Source organism: Asterias amurensis, chromosome 7 (assembly GCF_032118995.1).
Source record: "Asterias amurensis chromosome 7, ASM3211899v1".
NCBI lineage: Eukaryota > Metazoa > Echinodermata > Asteroidea > Forcipulatida > Asteriidae > Asterias > Asterias amurensis.
In genome coordinates this window covers 3,194,971-3,218,029 of record NC_092654.1, presented here as the reverse complement: position 1 = coordinate 3,218,029, position 23,059 = coordinate 3,194,971, and the positions used below count along the sequence as shown (strand labels likewise).

Sequence of the window (23,059 nt, the reverse complement as noted above, 5' to 3'; positions counted from 1 at the left end):
CGTGGTACGCAAATTTTATAAATGATTATTAATCATGTGCGTTGAGATACGACGGGTTCTCCCACACAACCTTGTGCATCGTCCTCGTACGATTTTTAAAGGCAGTGGACACTATTGGCAACTACTCAAAATATTTATTAGCATAAAACTGTTCTTGTTAACGAGTAATGGGGAGAGGATGATAGTATTAAACATTGTGAGCAGCGGCTCCCTCTTAAGTAATTTAGTTTTCGAGAACGGAATATTTTTCCACGAATTTCATTTAGAATTTGAGGTCAATGGTGTTTTTTTCTTTCATTATTATCTCGCAACTTCAACAACCGATTGGGCTCAAATCATCACAGGTTTGTTATGTTATGCATTTGTTGAGATACACCAAGTGAGAAGACTAATCTTTGACAATTAACGATAGTGTTCAGTGTCTTTAACCGTGACTATCACTATCAGCTGTGTACACTGTAATCCGTGGAGCAATTGGAACCAACTTTTAAATGAATCACAGAATAACACACTTTGGTAGTTTGAACAAGGCTTTGAAACCTAACTTAAACTAATGTCAGGATGTTTTTATTTTGACATCAGTTTAGTCCTCATTTTCATCAAATATAACAGCACAGATTGTAGAAATGTGTAATTTTACATAAATACGTTTATTTTCTTCACATGACTGGTAAAATATAAACGATATATAATTGGTTTAACTTTAATTACCTGTACAAAACCTCTGTTTATAAATGTGAAAGAAAGGCAGGGGACTAGAAGGACAAGACGGGGGGGGGGGGGGGGGGAGGGCTAGGGTTCCAAGGGGTGGTGGCTCCCTCCTCGCAATGCCACTGATTATGCCACTGTCTGTGGGCAAAGAAAGTTAAGAGCAACTTTAATTTCTTGTGAGATGATGGCTTTAACCGGGTGAACGCGATACCCAGATGAGTGGCTTAGGGTCATATCCCACACGTCAATGATCGTCACGCCGGGTTCGTTTATCAAATCCTCTCGCATCACTTTATCTAGCTCCATGGCGTACCAGTTACTCATGTCCATACCCTGTTGCTCCCTTGTGTTGGCAGATTTAATAAAGACCGGGGTGTTCGGGTCTCGCTTTCGCAGTCTCCTGATCGCCGCCTTAACTGCCTTCCATCGTTCAAGGTAAAACTCAATAGTCGTCGGCGTAAAATGAGCCCAGAACGTCAAAAAAACGGCAGTGTTCGGCCCGGCCTGCAAGCCGTCAATTTCGTGCGCCGCATACTTAATATCCTGAACGTTTGTCCAATTGGCGCGGATGGGATAGCCGTGATGCCGGTAGAAAATAGTTAGGTTGCTGGATTTATCCTCAGCAAAGCGCGGTCCGCAATGTTGACTAGTCTGCATGTGTTTCTCCTGCATGCTCTTGCCTAACTGAACGGACAGATATTCGAACCACTGGCGGATTGTGGAGTCGCCGAAGAAATATAATCGGTGATCTCTCAGGCAGTTTAAGGCAGTTTTTGTGACGAAAGGTTTCAGTTGGCAAGTGAGAGAGTGCCACTCCTTCCGGAAGTAAAAACCGGCAACTGACGAAGGAGGGCGAGGGGCGATTCCCTGGGTACATGGTTGGAGAGGGGCAGTACAGGTGCTCATCTCAGACGTGTTCCCTGCACACAAAATGAAATACATTTGGGTGAATTTGATGTGTAAAACTGAATACAATGAGCAGTCAACTCTTTAATACAAGGTCAGCCGGACTGGCCCGTTTTCCTTGTATTTTCTGACTTTCGGCTTAAAGGCAGTGGACACTTTTGTTAATTATTCAAAATAATTATGAGCATAAAACCCTACTTGGTGACGAGTAATGGGGAGAGGTTGAAGTGACATAGTTTTCGAGAAAGAAGTAATTTTCCACGAATTTGATTTCGAGACCTCAGATTAAGAATCTGAGGTCTCAAAATCAAATTCCAGGAAAATTACTTCTTTATCGAAAACTACATCACTTCAGAGGGAGCCGTTTATCACAATGTTTTATACCACCAACAGTTCCGCACTGCTCATTACTAAATAAGGTTTTATGCCAATAATTATATTGAGTAATTACCAATAGTGTCCACTGCCTTTAAACGCAGAAAAATTGTATCTACATAAATAGAGATACATTTACATGTACACATGTTGTCATAGTGCATGCACTACACAAATGCGCATGTTGTATACACATGTACATGTATGCTGCATTTGTATAACAAAGCTGGTTGCTTCCTTGTACAGATCTTAAAGGAACATTACAGAACTGATTTTTGCTAACAAGATATTTGCTGGCAGTCACCGCATACATGAACTGACAAACCTGTAGAAGTTTGATTATGACCGGCCATCTGGGTCACAAGAAAATAGTGATAACCGATAACACTTTGTGCGGACATCGATTAAAAAGAACAAAAAACATGACCGCTTCCGACCATGGATTACCTGAAGTCTACAAACAATCTTGAAAATAGGCTAATTGATGTGAACTGACTAATAACAAAAGGAGTAAACAATGAATGAACGAGGCCAAGCTCGACTGGAATGAGAATTCTAGGATGCATGACAAATAGCTTGAAACCTACCAATGGAAACTACTTGTATTGCTATTGCTCCAGTCTGTCCGATGTTTGCAAACCTGAAAAAAAAAAAAAAAAAAAAAAAACATGATTAGAAATGAGGTTTTTGTAAAAGATGTTCTGTGTTGTTTTCACTTTGAAATCCACTCAAGACTATTAACTACACTGGACATTAATGGTATTTACTCAAATTAATTGTTATTAATAAGACCTTTTTGAGGTCAATGATAACAAAGGAGGTTTTGGCGCTTTTGTCCGCAGTAAGAAAGCGCATCCTGCTCCAAATTCATTTAATCACGGCCCCGAGTTTCAATATCACGCTTGTCTTCAGCTTTCAAGTCAAACATGTTCAAAATATCAAATTCAAAAGGTACATGTACATGTCAGAGCTGAAAAACCGAGCGTGCTGTATTGGTCAAATGACACAAATTTTGACGGTATGTTTAATTTCTTATATTTCTCAATATTTGCTTCAATTCTTTTTTCCCACGATGTTTTCTATTATAATTGTTAACTTTGTACATACATACTATTTTATATAGTCTATATGAATAATTTTCAGTTTGTGTATTATCCTTTCCTATAATTAGCGGCTCGTCCGCTGTTGGTTTGGTCAATAAATATATGCTCTACCAGCCAGACTCAAAGTGGATGATACCCAAGGACAAAATACTAAGCGCTTTGACACACCCCTAGGGGTGTGATAAAGTGCTATAAAAACAACCTAGCAGTATAATTTGTACTACCTCTTCTCACATAACTCTAGCCGGGAATCGAGCCAGGCCCTCAGTGGTAGGGAGCGAGTGCTTTATGTACAAATATCCCCCCCCCCCCAAAAAAAAAAAAAAAAAGAAAAAAAAGAAAAAAAAAGAAAAAAACCTGTCTGAAATCAACTCGGAAAATCCCAATCACATCTTACCTGTGTTGAACCGATGCGTTCTCCTGCTTCGCCAAGACGCTACTATGCTGACGACCACGCGGTAGAACCCCCTTGTGCCGTGCCCAGGCACTACACGGCAAAGTTTTCGGCTTGAGACAGAACCACGGATAGCCGAGGGCACGGTCTGAGAAATCGCAGAACCCCCGGGATCGCTGAGACTCCAGAGATCCAAGGTACATGTCTTTCGAGATGTGACACGGCATTATCTCTGTTTGGTTTCCGAGAATGAACATGCCGTCGTAGGCAAACCGGGCCAGACCGATCTCGCGGTGGTGCCTGAGCAGAGCCACGTACTCGCTAGACTTAATCAGAACAACCTTCATGTGGACATTGCCTGTCCAGTGCAGGACAAACTCTGCCGTGTAGGTGCCGTTTTGGTGGTCGGTGATTGTGTCTGCTGCTTGACTGGAGTCCAGATCGTTGCTAAATATCTTCACCTTAAACAGGAAGATGGTAAAATAGATGTAAAATTTGCATCAGGATAAAAATTATTATTTAGTTTCTATCCTTACACCGATGTATGTATTGCACTGTACACTTTCCTCGAGTTCTGTGCAATAAAATCAGACATATTACTCGAACCCAAGACCTTTGTCAATCAACTGTAGAGCAGATGTCAGGTTTGACAGGTTAACAGATTTTAAAAATGACTATTGAGGTTCCCCCATACACGTACACTGATTGAGTGTTGAGCAGTGAGCACAAGTCCACCTCAGGGTGGATTCCAACCCATGACCTTTGCAGATGCTTGCCACACTAGACCACCAAGCTTTAACAGGGTTGCCAAAATATTTATCAAAAACCCTTTTCACACGGCCAAAATGAAGCCAGGGTCCCTTGCTACAAAATTTACGAGCGTGGATTGTTTATTTGTTATCACCGTGTTTGACATTACATTATGATTCAATGTGAAAGGGGCTGCATTTATCATATTTATTGTTAATTGGAGACTTATTATCATGATTATAGTGTTTGAATTCTGGTCATGGCACTTGTGGCCTTGAGCAAGATACTTTACTATAATAGCTTCTCTTCATGCTCTTCACCCAGGGGTATTAAATAGGTACATGTACCTGCGTGGGTAAAAGGTTGATATTGCGTATGAAAAAGCCTTCGGAGCGCCATTGCAGCTCGGGGCTGTATAAACCCCAGGGAGCTGAGAAAGATTAGAGGCATGTTATAAGCCCAATGACCAGGGCATAAATACTATTGTGTTTAGCGCATTAACGACTGGTTTCGTGTCCCATGGATTCTGTCCATACGCGGGTGTGGAATTAGCTGATCCAATAATCTGCCGTGCCAAGGAGGCTTCCAACTCCCGAATGTCACTCCTCAATTCAAAGATGGCGTCCACAATATCAGCCGATGATGTGTACTTCGTCGTCATGTTTCAGTAGTGTTCAACATTGAATTGAGTCAAATATCCCACCAGCTGCCACCATTGTAACGTACTGCCAGGGTCCTTATTTGCTCTGTAGCCAAACGCAGACAGAAAAACAAACGAACTCAAAACCCGTTCAATATGAAACACATTGATTTATTTAATACCTCGAGAAGGACAACTTATTCCATGCTCACTCAATGAACTCAACATTTGGTCTGTCTACACATCTTAAAGGGACACACCGGCTCACCGTTTACGCAATTTAGGGGTGTAGAATCATAAATAATGTTTTTATAGATGGTTGCTGTAAAAAGAAATCATCAAAATGTCACGTATTTAGCGAAAAATGGTTTAAAAAAACCAAAGCGGCCATATAAATAACGCTTCCGTTACACGGACTCTTTGAATGTGAATCTTACGTTAGATTTTTCACCATTATTTACATTTTGTAGCGATAATTTGAATACATGATCTTTTTCGTCTATTCGTAAATAATTTTGTAAAAAAAAGATTTAAATTTGGTTAAGTAAGTTACTTTAGACGACTGAAAGTAAAACTAGCCCGGAAGGTCACGTGATTGTTTGTACCACTTTTTGGTTAGAACAATCACGCGACCTGCGTTTTTGTCTTAAAATGCTCAAAAACGGCTAAATTTGACGATTTTTTTAAGGATTGTTCTTCATTCCTGCAAGACCGTTGAAGTCATATCTTAGTCTATTTTGTAGCCCAAATAGCCCAATTCGGCCGGTGTGTCCCTTTAATCATACACAATAAATTGTATAGAAAAGGCGCCAAAACAACGCATCCGGTCCGCGCACCTGGATAATCTCTTATAATTATGTTATACAATGTTATACATCATCGATAGTTCGTCCAATCACAGAATAGTTCACCAAAAGTTCAAGCCAGCTGCCGTGGGAGCGTTGTCCTCCAAGATCCGGCGGGGCCATTCCAACGCACCGGCGGGGCGCACAGTTTCAGTTCGTTACAATAGAATAGTATACAAATATTGACTGCTTCGAGTGCTATGGTTAAAACTATGACTCCCGAGGTGATCCCCGGAGCGTTCTATTTTCCCGAGGCGAAGCCGAGGGAAAATAGAACGCTCCGGGGATCACCGAGGGAGTCATAGTTTTTAACCATTGCACGAGTAAAAGCAGTAAATATTTGTTTTATAACACCCCAAACATTTCTACATACTGTACTATTATTATAAAGTTACAGACCTGAATGCTACAATCCACGGACGACGCGAATACAGATTGCAAACACTTTTACTTACTGTGTTGCATGTAGTGTCGTGCAATCCGAAATCCGCCGTGTGCTAGTCTGTCGGACTAGCGCACGGCGCCGTGTGCTAGTCTTCGGACTAGCGCATGGCAAACCGACGCACTATCACACGGCCGTCGTCTAGCAAAACTAAGACATGTCATGTGACGCGCTCTAAACCAATGAGCAGGCAGAATATTTGCAAGGGGTGTTATAATATTGACTACTATTGTAGAATGTAGATCAGGGCCCAACTTCATGGCTCTGCTTACCGTAAGCAGGGAATTCTGAGCTTGCTGCAAGCGTATTTCACCAGGTTAGCGGCGAATTTGGGATTCTTCTGCTTTTTCTCATAAGGTCAGTGACTTTGAATGTAAATTTTCCTGCACTTTAGGAAATAGTGCATCCACTACAAAAACTCCATTTCACATTGGAGTTCCTCTTTAATTATAGCCTTGCTCAAGGCAGTCGCATTATTCGCTCCGAAAAGACGCAGCCGTAAACCCACCCGCCGTATACCCTGTGCATGGTGTGTGCGATCACACTGAATGACCAACCCGTATACACACTGTCACATCGCACGAATACTGTTCACACAAGTCATCGCACTCGTACACCACTAACCGCATGCGGAGGCCGTCAGGCCGACAGCCTTGTCGGATCTGTATCTTCCCGTTTTAATGTGTTGTATTGAAAAAATTCCAATAGTGGACGAAATTGGGGGGGCTCTAGGATATGCTAGTATGCAGCTCATGAATATGTATATCGTTCGTCAGACCTATCAGACAACACAGGATGTGAGGCAAATGAATTATTCATTTTGACGTCCAATCACGCACTTCCCTTATCACGACCTTTGGACCCTATCATGCGTCCGTGGTGGTGGTGTGTGAGGTAAACATGTCTCGTCTTTCGCGGGCATTATGGTAATGAGCTGACCGTGGGAACTCTTCGCTTATTATAGTAATGAGGTCAGTGGCTTCAACACAGATCCTACAAGGCTGTCGGCCTGACGGCCTCCGCATGCGAATAGTGTACGGGGGCATCGTGTCGTGCGATGTTACGCACAGTGAATACGGGTGGGTTTTACGCACAGTGAATACGGGTGGGTTTTTATACAGCGGCGGTCTTTTTTCGGAGTGAATAATTCGACTGCCTTGAGCAAGGCTACTTTAATTAAAACAAACTGATTCCTAAAAACAGTACTTCCATGTGACAGCGGTCTAAAGCCAGCCATTACCAAAAATCGATGAAACCGCAGATACGTAAAGGAAGTTGAGTTATTACAAACATCTATTATGTTGCAGAAAACAAAAGAAAATGTTGCCAGCAAATCATTGAAAACCCAATTTTATTAAATTGGTAATTCCAGACTAAAGGGCACAAAAGTGTGATACAGGAGAGTAACTTTGGATACATGTACATGTAGTAGTAGTAACAAAATGAAGTATTGAATGTATTTTTGTCGGTGTACATGTAGCTACATTCAGAAGCACATGTGGATTGTGGTAAACAAAAAGAAGGTACACTGTAAATGGATAAGTATTTAAGAAACTGGAAGAATAAGTCTCAAGATTTATACATACGTGTACGTAACAAGGACAGACAATTTGTTTATCATTTGATAGAAGTTATATTAAAATAAATGTGTTGCCCAATGTTGTCCAAATACATCAATTCTACAGATCCTTAGGGATGTAGTTGCCAGCCAAATAATAAGAAATTTTCTTCACTGGCTATTTACGAAATTTAAGTTTTTAAAACAAATGTCTACATACAAACAAGGACAGAATTTTGTCACAAAAGTGTCTGTCCATTGTTCATACATGACTTTTCCCCCGCGACCTTGCACCTGTGCTTATAAGACAGTTTCTTCATTCCTATTGGTCGAGAGCAACGGCCAGAACAGTTGTGCCACATTACGCGATACGCTCGACCTGCACAGCATTCCCTTATAAGGAGTTGTTTACCCGAGGGCGGCGGAGGGCCTTACCAATTCATAGCTGGAGGGGTGTTGTGTTAAAAAAAATCATTAAACAATTATAATTTTTGCATTTATTTTACTTTTTGACCAAAAGTGTTGATGTTTTTTGACCGAAAAGGCATTTATGAATGGGAATCAAAGTGTGTTGAATCGGTTTTCAACTAGTGGTTTAAACCTGCCGAGGCCTGGTTCTTGATAATTTACCTCGACTTCGTCTCGGTAGAATTATCAAGACCCTGGCCTCATTGGGATTAAACCACTAGTTGAAAACCTCTTCACCACACATTGATTCCCTTAATAGTTAGCATCTTACCCAGAAGTAATCTCCGCCATACGTCTTCAGCTTGTTGTGACGATCCCGCACCTCAATATGAAGCTCCAGTTTGTCGCACAACGTATAGTGTAACGAAGCATCTTTTTGCTTGACTGTAAAAAAAGAATGCGCAGCGTCGGTAGGATTGTTAAAATCAACGCTCATCGAAGTCTTGGGGGTTGCTTGAGATGTAGTCAAGTTTGGCTGCTGTGACGTCACGGCCCGATGGGTAACGACTTGGGTAGGATTTGATGTTTGCGATCCTGCGAGCTTGCTGAAGATGTTTACTCCTCCTGCAACTCTTGCAGGAGCTATCTTTACCAGCTCAGTCTGATTCTGTGATCGAAACGATATATTTAAGAGTAGAATCAAACAGTAACACAAAATCAAACATAAGCGTAACATAAGAGAGTTATCAATCTAGTTGCCTTCTGAGGCAACTAGCAAAGTTCAATTTAATTCAACTCAAACTCACATTAATTTCCAACCAAACTCTAAGCCAACATGTACGGTACATATCCAAAACCAGTGTTTTAGTCGAGACCTCTTAGTCCAGCCAAGACCAAGACTGAGACCTCCTCATTAAACCGAGACCAGTACTTCAGAGATCGAGACCAGCCCTCCGAGACCGAGACACTTTGTAGTCCGAGAACGAGGGGGAGACCGTGACACCGAAAGAGATGGTCTCGAGATCAAAACCAGGTCTCGAGATCTACAACACTATCCAAAACATAAATTTTGAAGAAGCAAAAAAGACGGCCTGTCACAATATTTTTGATATGTTAATCTAGCACTTACCTCACTATCTTGCTGCCAGTAGAATAAAAGGTTTGCCCCAATGAATACGACTAATAGTATCAAACACCACACAAGCCTGCTGCATCTTAATAAGACTGTAACAGGCTGCGATTTTGAACCTGAATCATTCTTTCTTCCTTTTGTCGGAGAAGACCCCGGAGATGAGTTAACTGTGAGAAACAAACAGTTAAAATAAAGAAATAAGGCCAAGTGAAATAAAAAACATGCTGCTCGTATAAAATATAAAAGTCATTAAAAAAAACTTAACAAGTTTTTTTATGACTTTTACATTTATGAAAACAGATGTAAACAGTTAAATGGTGAGCTATCATTGTTGCAATGTCAAAAGTTGCACTAATAGTTGCTAGCTCATAAATGACAATAAAAAACGTCCACACCGGCTGTTGGAACCCTTAAAGGCAGTGGACACTATTGGTAATTACTGAAAATAATTATTGGCATAAAACCTCACTTGGTAACAAGTAATGGCAGATGTTGATAGTATAAAACATTGTGAGAAACGGCTCCCTCTGAAGTGACGTAGTCTTCGAGAAAGAAGTAATTTTCAACGAATTTGATTTCGAGACCTCAAGTTTAGAATTTGAGGTCTCAAAATCAAGCATCTGAAAGCACACAACTTCGTGTGACAAGGGTATTTTTTCTTTCATAGTTATCTCACAACTCCGATGACCAATCGAGCTTAAACTTTCACAGGTTTGTTTTTTAATGCATATGTTGAGATACACCAAGTGAGAAGACTGGATTTTGACAATTACCAATAGTGTCTATTGTCTTTAATAATGCTCCAAACATGAATAATTCACAAATACAAACTTAGGTGAAAATTTTAATAATATTATCTTCGCAAGCATATCAATCTGAAAAGTACAAATCAGTACTTGTAGTAAGTGGAATAACTATGTCAAACAGCAGTGCAAGATGAAATTTGAATTAACTCCAGTTTGTAGAACGGAGACCTAATTATAATTTTCGTTCATTTTTTTCATCATGACATCATTATATGTCAGGTCACGCGAATTCAATGCGTATAGATAACCAAAGATTATCCTCTGAACCACGTGTCATCGAGTCGTAATGTTTGCTCTTTCTTGTAGCTCTTTGGACACTTCCCCTGCATGTGCACAAGTTGCTGTTTCAGTAAAAACCAATTCCTACGATATGGGCCAAGAGCTAATCTATTTCTTTATCCCTTACGTTTTCTGACATCTTGTTCAAAGATAATTTCGACAAGCGTAATTACTATAATAATTTTGGGGGCTTATGTCCTTACTCGCAGCTAAGAGCTGAATTGCGAAGGACGCGGCTACAACGTGTTCGAGAAGCAGGCATGCAAGGGCGCATTCAGCTGCCAGCCACATCAACCCATTATGACCACGGAGCACAGCGAAGATCGAAAGTGTTTGATTTTTTTCCTGAGGGAGGAAAACCGGATAGTCTGGAAAACCCTCGTGGCACAGCAGAGAACCAACGCACAACTCAACTCACACATGGCCCCGACCGGGAATCGAACCGGGGTCACCTTGGTGAGAGGCGAGCGCTTTACGTACAAGTCAACCGTGCCACCCATTAGACCGACCGAATTCAAAACTTAAGGAGTCTCGAAACGGCCTGAATTGTGCACCACTGCATGCAATTTCCTCACTTAAAACGCATGAAAACGGCTTTGATATGTACCCATCATTTCTCATACATACATCTTTTGGAATCGGCTCGGAAATGTGCCCACCGTTTTCCATACTTAACAGCTTTTTGGAAGCGTCTGGGATAAGCACGCACCGCTTCTCCATGCTTCCTTACAATGCCTCAAACATTTCTGGAAACAGTTTTCTGATATGCATCCACTTTGTTATTCAGTGTTGAAAAACACTGGAAATGTGCGCCGGTGTCACATGCAATTATGTCCTCTATGCAATACATCCGGAGGACATTATTGCATATGCAATAATGTCCGCCAGACAGTTTTGCATAATGCAATTGTGTCCGCCCGGACACATTAGCATTTGCAGTTGTGTCCGCCTCCGTGCAAAACCGTCCTTGCAGTAAATTAAACGCCCTTGGTCGACGGAACACGTTCGCCATTTTTTTTAAAGCTAAGTGCATGTCATGAATGACATGGGAAATGTTCGGCCGTTGGGTATTCGCTGCAATAATAAAATACGTGATTATGCTGCATATTATTCGTATGTAGGTTCAGTGCATGCACGCTCGCTTACGCGCGCACATTAGTCATGTACATGTCCTCCAATCGGTTTTTGCATAGCCCCGGACACGATTGCATATGCAAAAAAGTGTCCGGAGCGGACAGTATTGCATGGCGGACACAATTGCATCTGACACCGGCCGCTTCATACAATGTTTGAGCAGCACTTAAAAAAAGAAATCAAATAAGTTTTATGCGCTGATGACATGTCCCCTATACAGCTTGTCAATATTACAATGGTCGCTTAGAAACGCAACATGTTTTTTGTTCTTTATTCGTCTTTGTCGAAAGAACCATAAACCCGAAGATCCTTTTGTAGAAAATGAGTAAATAAATATGAGTTGAAGATGTGGTGCGCAACCCTGGTAGAGGGAAACCCCAAAACACAAAAAAACACAAAAAAACCCCACAAAAGCTATTTTGACAATCTATACATCATATGAAAGGGCCTCACGTACTTCACACAAATGGGTATGTTGGTGACCTTCTCTTGACCTTTTGACCTTTTGAAACTGGAAGAGCCTGTAAAATGCTTTGAAAAGGCATTATGTAAAGAATTTTAGGTTGAAATGTACACTTTTTGATGCTTTTTCCATAAAATTATTACACATCCAGAAAACTGTTTGGTTTTGATTTATTTGCAATTTGACGAACTATTAACAACACTTGTTTCATTGATTCAAACACTGACCCAACAGTAGCAGAACACCTAGTGTTTGTTTCTACAAACACTATATTTAGTTGTTGGAAATATGTTTTGAATTATCTTATCTAAAGCAATTGGAGACTTTCGGAACAGAAACAAAATTAAAATTTCACAGATTTACAAATGACTTACAGGGTTTAAAGGTAATTGTGAAAGACTTCTTTGAAAATATTATTCCATGAAATGCTTTACTTTTTGAGAAAATATTAAAACAATATCAATTCTTGATAGCGAGATACACAGATTTATTTTAAACACATGTCATGACATGGCGTAACGTGCGGAAACAAGGGTGAGTTTTCCCGTTATTTGCTCCCGACTCCGATGACCGATTGAGCCTAAATTTTCACAGGTTTGGTATTTTAAATATAAGTTATGATACACTATTAAACTGTGGGCCTTGGATAGTACTGTTTAATAGCAAAAGTGTCCAATGGCTTTTAAAGGGTCTATGTAACTTTTGTAGGACAGAAAACACAATGTCCACAGATTTACCATACTCTGCCACAGCAGCTTGTGAACAAACCCTTGTACAGGTGTACACTTTGTTGAAAGGGGAAGGTCTCCATGGCAACGGAGGTTATAAATCAAGACCTTGGACACTATTGCTTATTGTCAAAGACCAGTCTACTCAGATGGTATCTCAAAATATGCATACAAAATTCAGCTCAATCGGTCGACGTCGTTGTGAGATAGGCCTAATAATGAAAAAAAAAAAACCGATGTCACACGAAGTTGTGTGCTTTCAAATGCTTGATTTCGGAACCTCATAATCTAAGTTTGAGGTCTCGGAATCAAATTTGTGGAAAATTACTTCTTTCTCTGAAACTATGCCACTTCAGAGGGAGCCGTTTCTCACAATGCTTCATAGTATAAACACCCCTTACCAATATGCTGCCTTTTCATTGGTTTACAGTGCGTCACATGATATGTCTTAGTTTTACTTTACGGCGGTCGTGTGATAGTGCATAGGTTTGCTGTGCGCTAGTCCGAAGACTAGCACACGGTACCCAGACTTTCGGTGCGTGTATGAGGATGATAAATTAATAGTCTGTAACCATTTCGGATTACATGACACTACATGCAGCACAGTTAAAGTTTTCGCAGTCTGTATTCGCGTCGTCCGTGGATTGTAGCATTCAGGTCTCTAACTTAATAGTACAGTATTTAAAAATGTTTGGGGTGTTATAAAACAAATATGGACTGCTTTAACTCGTGCACTGTTAAAACTGTGAATCGCTCGGTGATCCCTGGAGCGTTCTATTTTCACTCGGCTTCGCCTCAGGAAAATAGAATGCTCTGGGGATCACCTCGGCTTCCTTCGCCTCAGGAAAATAGATCGCTCCGGGGATCACCTCTGGAGTCATAGTTTTAACCGTAGCACTCAAAGCAGTCAATATTTGTATACTATCAACCTCTCCCCATTACTTGTTACCAAGCAAGGTTTTATGCTAATAATTATTTTGAGTTACCAACAGTGTCCACTGCTTTTAAGAAAGGATTCCCCACTGTTCCTGGTTTGTTGCCTGGCTGCATCACCAATAAACAAAACCTTTTATGCTTCGTTTTTGAAGGGCAAGCTCGTCATGGTTAGAGAGACTTGGGCCCAATTTCATAGAGTTGCTTAAGCAAAAAATTTTGCTTAAGCAAAAAAAACCTTGCCTAGTAAAATTAATTTACCGGCCAAAACTCCATTCAATTGTTATGCTAAGTAAACAACAGCTAAATACCAGTCACAAGAAATGTATATGGCATGAAATTTTGGCCAGTAACATGTGTAAAATAAGCAAGCTATTTTCGTGCTTAAGCGATTTTTTTGCTTAAAGGTAGTGGACACTATTGGTAATTGCCAAAGTCTAGCCTTCACAGTTGGTGTGTCTCAACATATGCATAAAATAACAAACCTGTGAAAATTTGAGCTCAATCGGTCATCAAATTTGCGAGATAATAATGAAAGAAAAGAACACCCTTGTCACACGAAGTTGTGTGCGTTTAGATGGTTGATTTCGAGACCTCAAGTTCTAAATCTGAGGTCTCGAAATCAAATTCGTTGAAAATTACTTCTTCCTCGAAAACTATGGCACTTCAGAGGGAGCCGTTTCTCACAATGTTTTATACCATCAATCTCTCCCCATTACTCGTCACCAAGAAAGGTTTTATGCTAATAATTATGTTGAGTAATTACCAATAGTGTCCACTGCCTTTAAACCAGATTATTAAGATTAATTAAATCAATAAGAAAATGAAGAAAAGCATTTAGAAATTAGCATTATATAAGGAAACACCATGGGCAGCTTGCGGAACAGGGCAAAGATTTCATGACAATAAGCAGGCATCACATCCCTAGTTGATGTTTGCTAATTTCTTAGTATAGTGCTCAATTTGTGTTTTAATTTTTTATACAACTGCTGGATCTGTTACTACACCTGGAATCTACAGGACTTTTTCTGTGTATCCTGGAGTCATCTGAATTGTGAAAATAGTGTTTTTCTGTGGAATTTTTCATTGCCTCAGTTGAGAATTCTGATGTATAAAGCTTACACACACTTAGGTGGCTGCGTCCTGTGCAGTCATAGATATTGTTTGCCCATCTGGGGACAATGGAGGTATCCTTTTCATTCTCTCTCTGCTTGCTAGACTATTGTACTGTACTGACTCATCTGTGGTCAGCTTTGTTCCATCAGCATCAATTGTGTCTGTGCTTGCATTCTGCCAAAGATACATCAAAGACTCATCCAGGGTCGTAAAAACCTGAAATGCCCTGTTTCTTACTATGACAACTCCCCAGCTACTTTTCACTTGGAAATTGTGATTTTTGGTGATATTGCTATAAATCCCCGCCCTGAAGGTGTAAATAACTCAAACTCGGCAGAAGCTAGTCCAAACTCTGCAAATTCCTACCCACGGAACAAGCTTCTCAGTCTCCGTTATGCCCCATCCACACGTGCTACCACTTTGCTGCCTTCCTGTAGTGTATATTATCATTACAGAACCTTGGCCTTTTTGTAAATCCCAGCACTGTTTTCCGACCTACACATCGTATTCGTAGGCCTACCACCTACCCCTAGGCTACACATTGCAAACAAAGATTGCTTCAAAATACTCATATACTTCCCCCAAACAGTAAAAGACTGGAATGCATTACGACCACCAGACCCAATTCATATCCAATTGTTCATATCCATCATTGACAATAAGAAAACAAAGTACTTAACAGAGTCGTTGTGGTATTGTCAAAACCACACCGCACACACACCCACTCTTTTCATTTGGCTAACACCAGGCCCAGCAAATAATACAAACTTGAAAACATTCTAATCATTCTTAATTAGTAAAACCTTTCCTTACCAACTAACGGCATCGCAATGCATCACACTGTCGAACTTGTTGTTGCTCTAGTCATGGAGGAATAAATTTGCATTTGAGCTTTGGTTTGACTCTACGCTAGGATACCATACCATAAAGTCTAACTGATAAGATAACCATCTCACATTACATAACTATAGAGTCACACAACCTCGCACCCAGGGTATCACCTCGAAGTACTCAAGTACCACCCAAAAGCCATCTAGTTATTAATACGACGTCCACACTCCCTTTTTTACTTTTGAACATAATTAAAGAAGCATGTTATAAAATAAAGAATGGTTCGAGTGTTGCCTAGAGTATGTACTGGGGTAGTCTCAGCCCCAAGTTTATGCATTATGCGGTGTGTCCTGTGCACTGACAGTGACTGAGTATAATAAGGCCAAGTCAAATAAAAAAAAACATGACAACGTATAAGAAGTGTAAGTGTATACCTATTGGGTGTGGGGGGGGGGCAGGGCTCGAATTCGGGGAAAAAATTCACAAGACCGCAGGGCTTGTTGCTCAGAATTTTTACTGGACCGGAAGATTTTTTACAAGACAAAAATTTTATTAGGAAAAAAAAAAGTTAACACGATAGAACAGCAGGCCTTTTTCATCCCTTAGGAGGCTTTTTTTTTTGCTGTGAAACCCAATCAATAAAGTTCCATATACCTACTTCACGTCATTCTCGCCGCCTCAAAAAAAAATTCCGATTTGACAGGCAAATCACCAACAAAACACTGCAACGTGCAGCATTCATAAAAAGATCGTCATAAAAAGATTGACAAAAAATTTGACAGCAGTAGTCAGAAGCTCATCACTGTTGGTAGCCATACTTAGCAAGACGTTTGGCAACAAGACCTTACTTTTAATCCATGCAACACGGTAGATGTTAGTTTCCACCATTGATCTCCATTATACTGACTGGATAGGACATCGCGTCCAAACGCAGGCCGCGCGTGTATTTTTTCAAACGGGTGAAGACCGTTCGTCACACGAAATGCGTTGTACACTTTTAAACGGAGTTGCTGCAAGCAGAGAGAAGTTTTCGTCCTTTTAATTGTCATTTGGGGATTAATACAATTGGAATCGGATCAAACAAACTAAAAATGCTGATGGTGAAGTCGTGCGCGGCTGTCAATCACTGGAGGAGGGAAAACTGAGTCGGCAAAGGGATTGTCTTTCCATAAGTAGGTAGGCCTTTGCATTTTTTTAGCGATTCATATTATTAATATTATATCTAACGTTACAAATATAAGCCGGGAATTTAAACTATCTTTCATAAAAATAATTATTATAGGCCAAGTATTTGTTATTTTTACCGAGCAATACTATTTTTGTTTTCGCTCCGTTACAGATGGTTGTCTGGAATCGACGAGGACGGGAAGCCCGGATTTCAACAGATGTTTGTCATAGCATCAATAATTAAAAGGTTCGGGAAAGCGACAAGTATATGCGAATTATGTACAAGTTCGTTGAGAGGATCAGTCATCTCGGAAATAGCCGACTTCGTTATTTGTGACCAAAATAAAAAAATATTTATTTCTGGCGGAACAGTAAAACGGTTATGGAAGTTTTGCTGTTGGGATTGTTTTTTAATTAACATGATGAATAGAAGCTAACAATAAAAATACTAAAATTGTTAATGGAGTCAACTCTCAATTATCACATTGTATTTTGTTTTCATCTTTCTTGTTCTTTTCCCTCAATTTTAGCGAGTATGTAGTTCTCACTCTAGTGCCTACTCGAATTGTTTATTGTAGGAGCGACTCTTGTTTTGTCTTGATATGGTTTATTGCCATTTTCTCAATGAACTGAAAGAATAAAAAAAAAACATGTACCTGAATCCCAGTACAGTTTCTCGGCCGAGTGTTTGTTTAGAAATTTAAATATCATTATCATAATACTAATAGGGCATTTGATAGAAACAAATATAAAGTTAGTTTGCTTTATTGCATTTCAGTCAGAAACTTTTTCATACTTCAAACTATCGATCGTCATGTTTTCCCACCATTTCTATTCTCAATTTACAACTTCAACTGACAGACTCAAACCCGACCAAGTGCACATTAATTTACCCGTTTGAAGGAATTGCGCCGCCATTGTTGGGCCGCGTGTTTATGCACGCAGCATAGCGCAATGTCCTATCCAGTCAGTATAATGGAGATCAATGGTTTCCACGAGCGCTACACGTGAAAAGGATCCGAAATAACCACACTGGTAAGAACGCTTTAAGACTCGACCAAGTCCGTCCAGCATTTCTCTTGTTGCGAGTGGATGGGTGTACATACAGGTGTACGTGCGTATCACTCTAAACGTTGCAAAACTTCTCAACGCGAACGTACATTATCATTCAAGGCCAATTCAAGGCCAATCAAAGACATGGTCTATTCCTTTTCACTTTACAAGAGATTCATATAGAATTCAGAACTTGAGGTCTCGAAATCAAGCATCTGATAGCACACAACTTCGTGTGACGAGGGTGTTTTTTCTTTCATTATTATCTCGCAACTTCGACGACCGATTGAGCTCAAATGTTCACAGGTTTGTTATTTTATGCATCATATGTTGAAACACACCAACTGTGAAGGCTATTCTTTGACAATTACTAATAGTGTCCACTGCCTTTAAGCAGAAATGAGCAAGATACCAATCACAAATGGTACACGTGACATGGTAGTTCGGCTGGTAACCTTAATCTGGTAAAGCATATGTTGTTGTGCTTAGCATCTTAATGTGTTTTAAGCAGCTCTATGAAATGGGGTTTTGTGCTATAGGGTAACACTAGCTGAGGTTGGACTCCTCCGTTACATCGTAAAGAAGCTTTATACCCGGGCCCAATTTCATAGAGCTAGAGGGGTATTGCGCAATCATTTGCAGATGTTGTCAACTTATTTTTAGCCCAATTTAAACGCGTTTTTTTGCTGAGGGCACATTTCGACACTAGAGGGCGGTGCGCAATTAAAAAAAAATGTACACCAATTATTGAGAGAAAACCGTGCGCTGAGCTAGATACTCAGATGCACCATTACAGACTCCGTAGTTTATAAGATGGTCGCCAGTTTTTTAACTGGTCCACAGCGGCTACCTAATACATCGTACCACTCTTTTGAATCGTCCTCCTCCAGCCCAAAGAAGACAGACACCGGCGTGGGATCGAGTAGCCTAAATATTTGACGTCACAATTCGCGGCTCGTGAATAACGCCAGAGACCGGTGTCAAATGCAATTGTGGCCGCCATACAATATTGTCCGCTCCGGACACTTTTGCATATGCAATCGTGTCCGGGGTTTATGCAAAAACCGTCTGGCGGACATATACATATGTGCATAGCGTGTATGCACCGAACCTACACAATATGCAGCATGAACATTCACGTATTAATTTTTTTTTATGATTGCAGCGAATACCCAACGACCGAACATTTCCCATGTCATTCATGACATGCACTTGGCTTCGCCCAAAATGGCGAACGTGTTCCGTCGACCAAGGGCGTTAATTTACTGCAAGGAAGGTTTTGCACGGGGGCGGACACAACTGTAAATGCAAATGTGTCCGGGCGGACACAGTCGCATTATGCAGCAGCAGCGTCCGGGCGGACGCGATTGCATATGCAAAACGGTACGGCGGACATTATTGCATATGCAACAATGCACATTTATCAAACGATGATTGTATCCAATGGAATCACTGGGTCTGACAGCGGGGACCTGTCTTTATCCTTGCGGATAAAGACAGGGGTCCAGTCTAGTGCGGAATGAGATCCTGTCCTCCCGCAGATTCGGTCCCCCCATACGGCGAACTAGTGTACAAACTATGTCTGATAGCGCCCTCTTTTAACAAAATTCCAGTACAAATACAAAGTGGCACTGATTCACTAGAAAAATAATATAGTAAATTTAAAATGTTTCAAAGTTCACAATATTAAAAAGCCATAAAGATTATAAATATAGCATTAAAATACGTGTAAAACACGATAGTGGTCAATCCAGATCAAAGGTCACAACTGTTTACGTGCGTAACAGCAAACAGTCGTCTAGCCTACTTAAATGGAAAGGAATGTGCTTGGACATCTTCAAGTGTGAAAAGGGGTTATCTAAGGACAATGCTTGTCCAGCACAACTAAAGTTACGTATTGCCATGGTATTGCTTAGCAAAAATGTAGGAACATACCAATAACAAAGTATATCATAAATACTAATCAGAATAGTTCAATCACATAATGATCAAATATGGAAGGCGCTATAAGTGAAATCACGGTATATAAAGTAACAGGTGTTTCGATAAACCAAATAGGTTCTATCAAACAGTAAAACGTATTGAACGGTAAAAGAATAGCACTGAATGTAAAAATCTAACGGCTCTAGCAATAAATGCAATATACAACTAAATAATATCGGCAATGGAAAATAAGACAAATATACGATTAAATAGACGGAACTCCTAAAGCTTTTCCGTACACATGATACATAACAAAAAGAAGGATTACACAATAAAACACTCAATGAATCTATACATCTTAGAAGCATTGTTCGAACAATCAACATAACTGTTTAAACTCATATTGAACTGTACCATCCATCTCGAGTCTTATAGTCTAGGCGGATTTCTGGAAAAAGTGACTGAGTGAGGCATTTTGGGGTAAAAGTGCGGAACCAGACTTTTTAACACATTTTTGGTGTGCTGAATCCGAAAAAAATGGTTCCCAAGCGAATTTTTGAGTTTTTGACCATCAAATTTGCATAATCATATTTTTGACCTTTTTGAACCATTTTAAGCAAACCCCTGTAACCAGGCAAGCAAAAATGACGAGCGATGAGTCTGTACCTAGATGTTAAAGGTCACAGAATAGGATTAAAACATTTCCAAAGTAATAAGTGGTAATTAATAATCATAAATATGCAAATTAGTGCCGCCATTACAGACAAATAATTTTTCTTCAATATATCGGTAACTAGGAAAGCAAAGATGACAATTGAAGTGCTATACCCATGTTTTGAAGGTCTCATAAAACGATTACAAATTTTATGAAGTTATTATTAGTGGTAAGTAATTTTAACAAAATATATGCAAATTAGTGGCAGCAATAGCAGAAAAATTAGTTTTCTCCAATATCTCTGAAACTAGGCAAATAACCATGATAAAGAAATGTTTTTACCTATGTTCTGAGGGTCAGGCAATGCATGTAGTGTGTTCATTGGCAAGCCAGATGCTTATGCAAATGAGTTGGTATAGCTACACGTGCTTAACTACCAATAAATTTCATCATTCATCACTTTTTGCTCAATTGATGCATCCCTACAATAGAGTTTTTCCAAAACATTGTAATCTCTGATGCAGTTTTTGCTCAATCGATGCATCCCCACAATAGAGTTTTTGCAAAACATTTGCATCTCTGATGCAGTTTTAGCAACGACAGTAAAGACAAACCCAGGAGAACTATCCTCTTCTAAACAGACTCCTACTGCTTGGTTTGATGCGCCAAACCCTGTTTTAAACTGATTGGCAGAAGTGTAACAGGCAATTTTAAATGGTGCCGAAAAACCAGATCATTCCGAGCAGGTTAGGCTCGTCAGCTATAGTAGACAGGCCACCTAGGAGAAGAAAAACTCTGATCACACTTCCGGGTAAGTAGAACTCGTAAGCCTAGATTGGTAGTAAACATAAGAAAGACCTCTTTGACCACCGTTCCGGGTAGGTTGAGTTCCTAAGCCTAGATTGGTAGTCTACCAAGGAGAAGGACCTCTCTGATCACCATCCAGGGTAGGTAGAACACGTAAGCCTAGATTGCTACCTAGGAGAAGGACCACTCTGACCACCATTCCGGGTAGGTAGAACTCCTCAGCCTAGATTGGTAGTATACCTATGAGAAGGACCTCTCTGACTGCAAACTCCGGTTTGCAGGTAGAGCTCGTTACGTTACTAACGCACGTTCACATCCTAGTGCGGACGAGGGCAGCAACCAGGGTAGTCCTGAGAGGAGCCCCCAAGTCTTATTATAGCCTTTAAATGAAGCTAAAGGTAAATCTTATGGCAAAGCATTTACTTCAAGTCCCGAGAGTGGACAGGATCGATGCTGCGGACAGGTGTGCTGGCCAGGTCTTGGCCCGACAGAATGGCATTGCCCCCCCCCCCCTCCCGGAGGAGGTCGTCCGACGACAGCCCAAAGTCCAATGCGATCTGCGATACAGGAGGCCGCTCATTATGGCTACCTTCAACAAACACAGTGAGGAAGGATGCTAGGGTCAGAGAGAGGACCATTGTGCAGTGATCTTGGCAGGAGTCATGAAGGGGATACCCTCTCCTCAATTCATTTTCATCAGTGACTTCGCCCTCAGACGTGCTATCGGCAGACACAACATGGATCTTGGAATCACATTGATGCCAAGGAGATCGAGCCTCTATCCCGTAGTAGCCATGCCTGACCTTGACTTTGCTGATGACATCAGTCTCTTCTTTAACACCACAGCCCAGACACAAGAACTTCCACTCAATGCTACAAATACAGGTGATTTTTTTACAACCTCTAAGACCATGCACACCTGACCACATTAGAGGTTGAGCTTTGTCGATGTCCTGATGAGAGATTCTGAGGCAGAGACCACAGCAGAGTTGGCTGCCTGCAAAATGGACAGGGAGGCTGAGAGACGCCGCCAGAGATCCCAACTGCCCGCGACATGATGATAGAGAGCAGGTCGTCCAGTTCACTTGCCGGTTGTCCCAAAGCATGGGCTTCTGCCAAGTCCACTTCACTTGCTGAAAAGTTTGAATAAGGAGATGATCTAACCAAGACAAACTTTGCTGAACCTACCAAAATGTCCTCCTGGAAAATGTCAATGAGCAAAACAAATTGCTGAAGTCGGAGAGTGCCAGCAATGGGTATCACTGACCTCGACTGCCTTGACGGCATTCTCTTCTACATGGTGGACTTGGCACGAGAGAATACCTGCAGCTCCAATTTAGCAGAGTACTTCATATAAGAGAAGTTAAGATGTTAAATATGACTTCAGTTAAACTTAAGGAAGACCAAGGCGATGGCATTCATCTCGAAAGACGGTAATGACTAAATGGCCCTTCCGTCATTGAGGAGTTCAAGTACCTTGGTGCCCTCATAGGATGGATTGAGCGACATAAAAGTGAGGAACTCTTTGGAATGGAAGGCCCTTCATTATGGCATTGGCGATCGTGTGTGTGTGGAAGAGATCTGGTCTGACCAACAACACCAATATATTTCTTTTTGTGGCTTCAGTTGAGTCTGTACCTCTTTGATTTGATTCAAGGTGTGAACTATGAAAGATTGATGCTCCCGGTTTCAATTTGATGCGTATTTCCTATCAATCATTATTTGGTGAAATGTTCACTGCTCCATGCCTGAGCTTTCTGAGCCCATGTACAATGGATGGGAACATGAGACTCAGAACCACAGCCCATACTGATGTCAACGAGTCAAATCCCTAAAAGTTACCTGCTGGAAGATACTTTGTGTTCATGCCAGAAGCATGGGTTTCAATGCACAGCAATGT

General features: G+C 40.7%; 1 protein-coding gene across 1 annotated transcript; it reads right to left on the bottom strand.

Moving 5' to 3' along the window:
- Window positions 1-837: 837 nt before the first annotated feature.
- On the bottom strand, window positions 838-15,549 carry LOC139939843 (NXPE family member 3-like). Its single transcript, XM_071935986.1, has 6 exons — window positions 15,537-15,549; window positions 9,262-9,431; window positions 8,464-8,799; window positions 3,493-3,950; window positions 2,580-2,632; window positions 838-1,631 (listed from the first exon to the last, which is right to left on the bottom strand). Exons 1-6 carry the CDS (start codon window positions 15,547-15,549, stop codon window positions 838-840), a joined length of 1,824 nt encoding a protein of 607 aa, XP_071792087.1.
- Between the last annotated feature and the right edge of the window lie 7,510 nt (window positions 15,550-23,059).

Excerpts from the sequence above, each read along its gene's own strand:
- LOC139939843 (XM_071935986.1), bottom strand. Across the intron at positions 2,633-3,492 it reads AACGCATCGGTTCAACACAG|GTTTGCAAACATCGGACAGA; the intron begins GTAAGATGTGAT and ends TTTTTTTTTCAG. Across the intron at positions 1,632-2,579 it reads AATACAAGTAGTTTCCATTG|GGAACACGTCTGAGATGAGC; the intron begins GTAGGTTTCAAG and ends TTTTGTGTGCAG.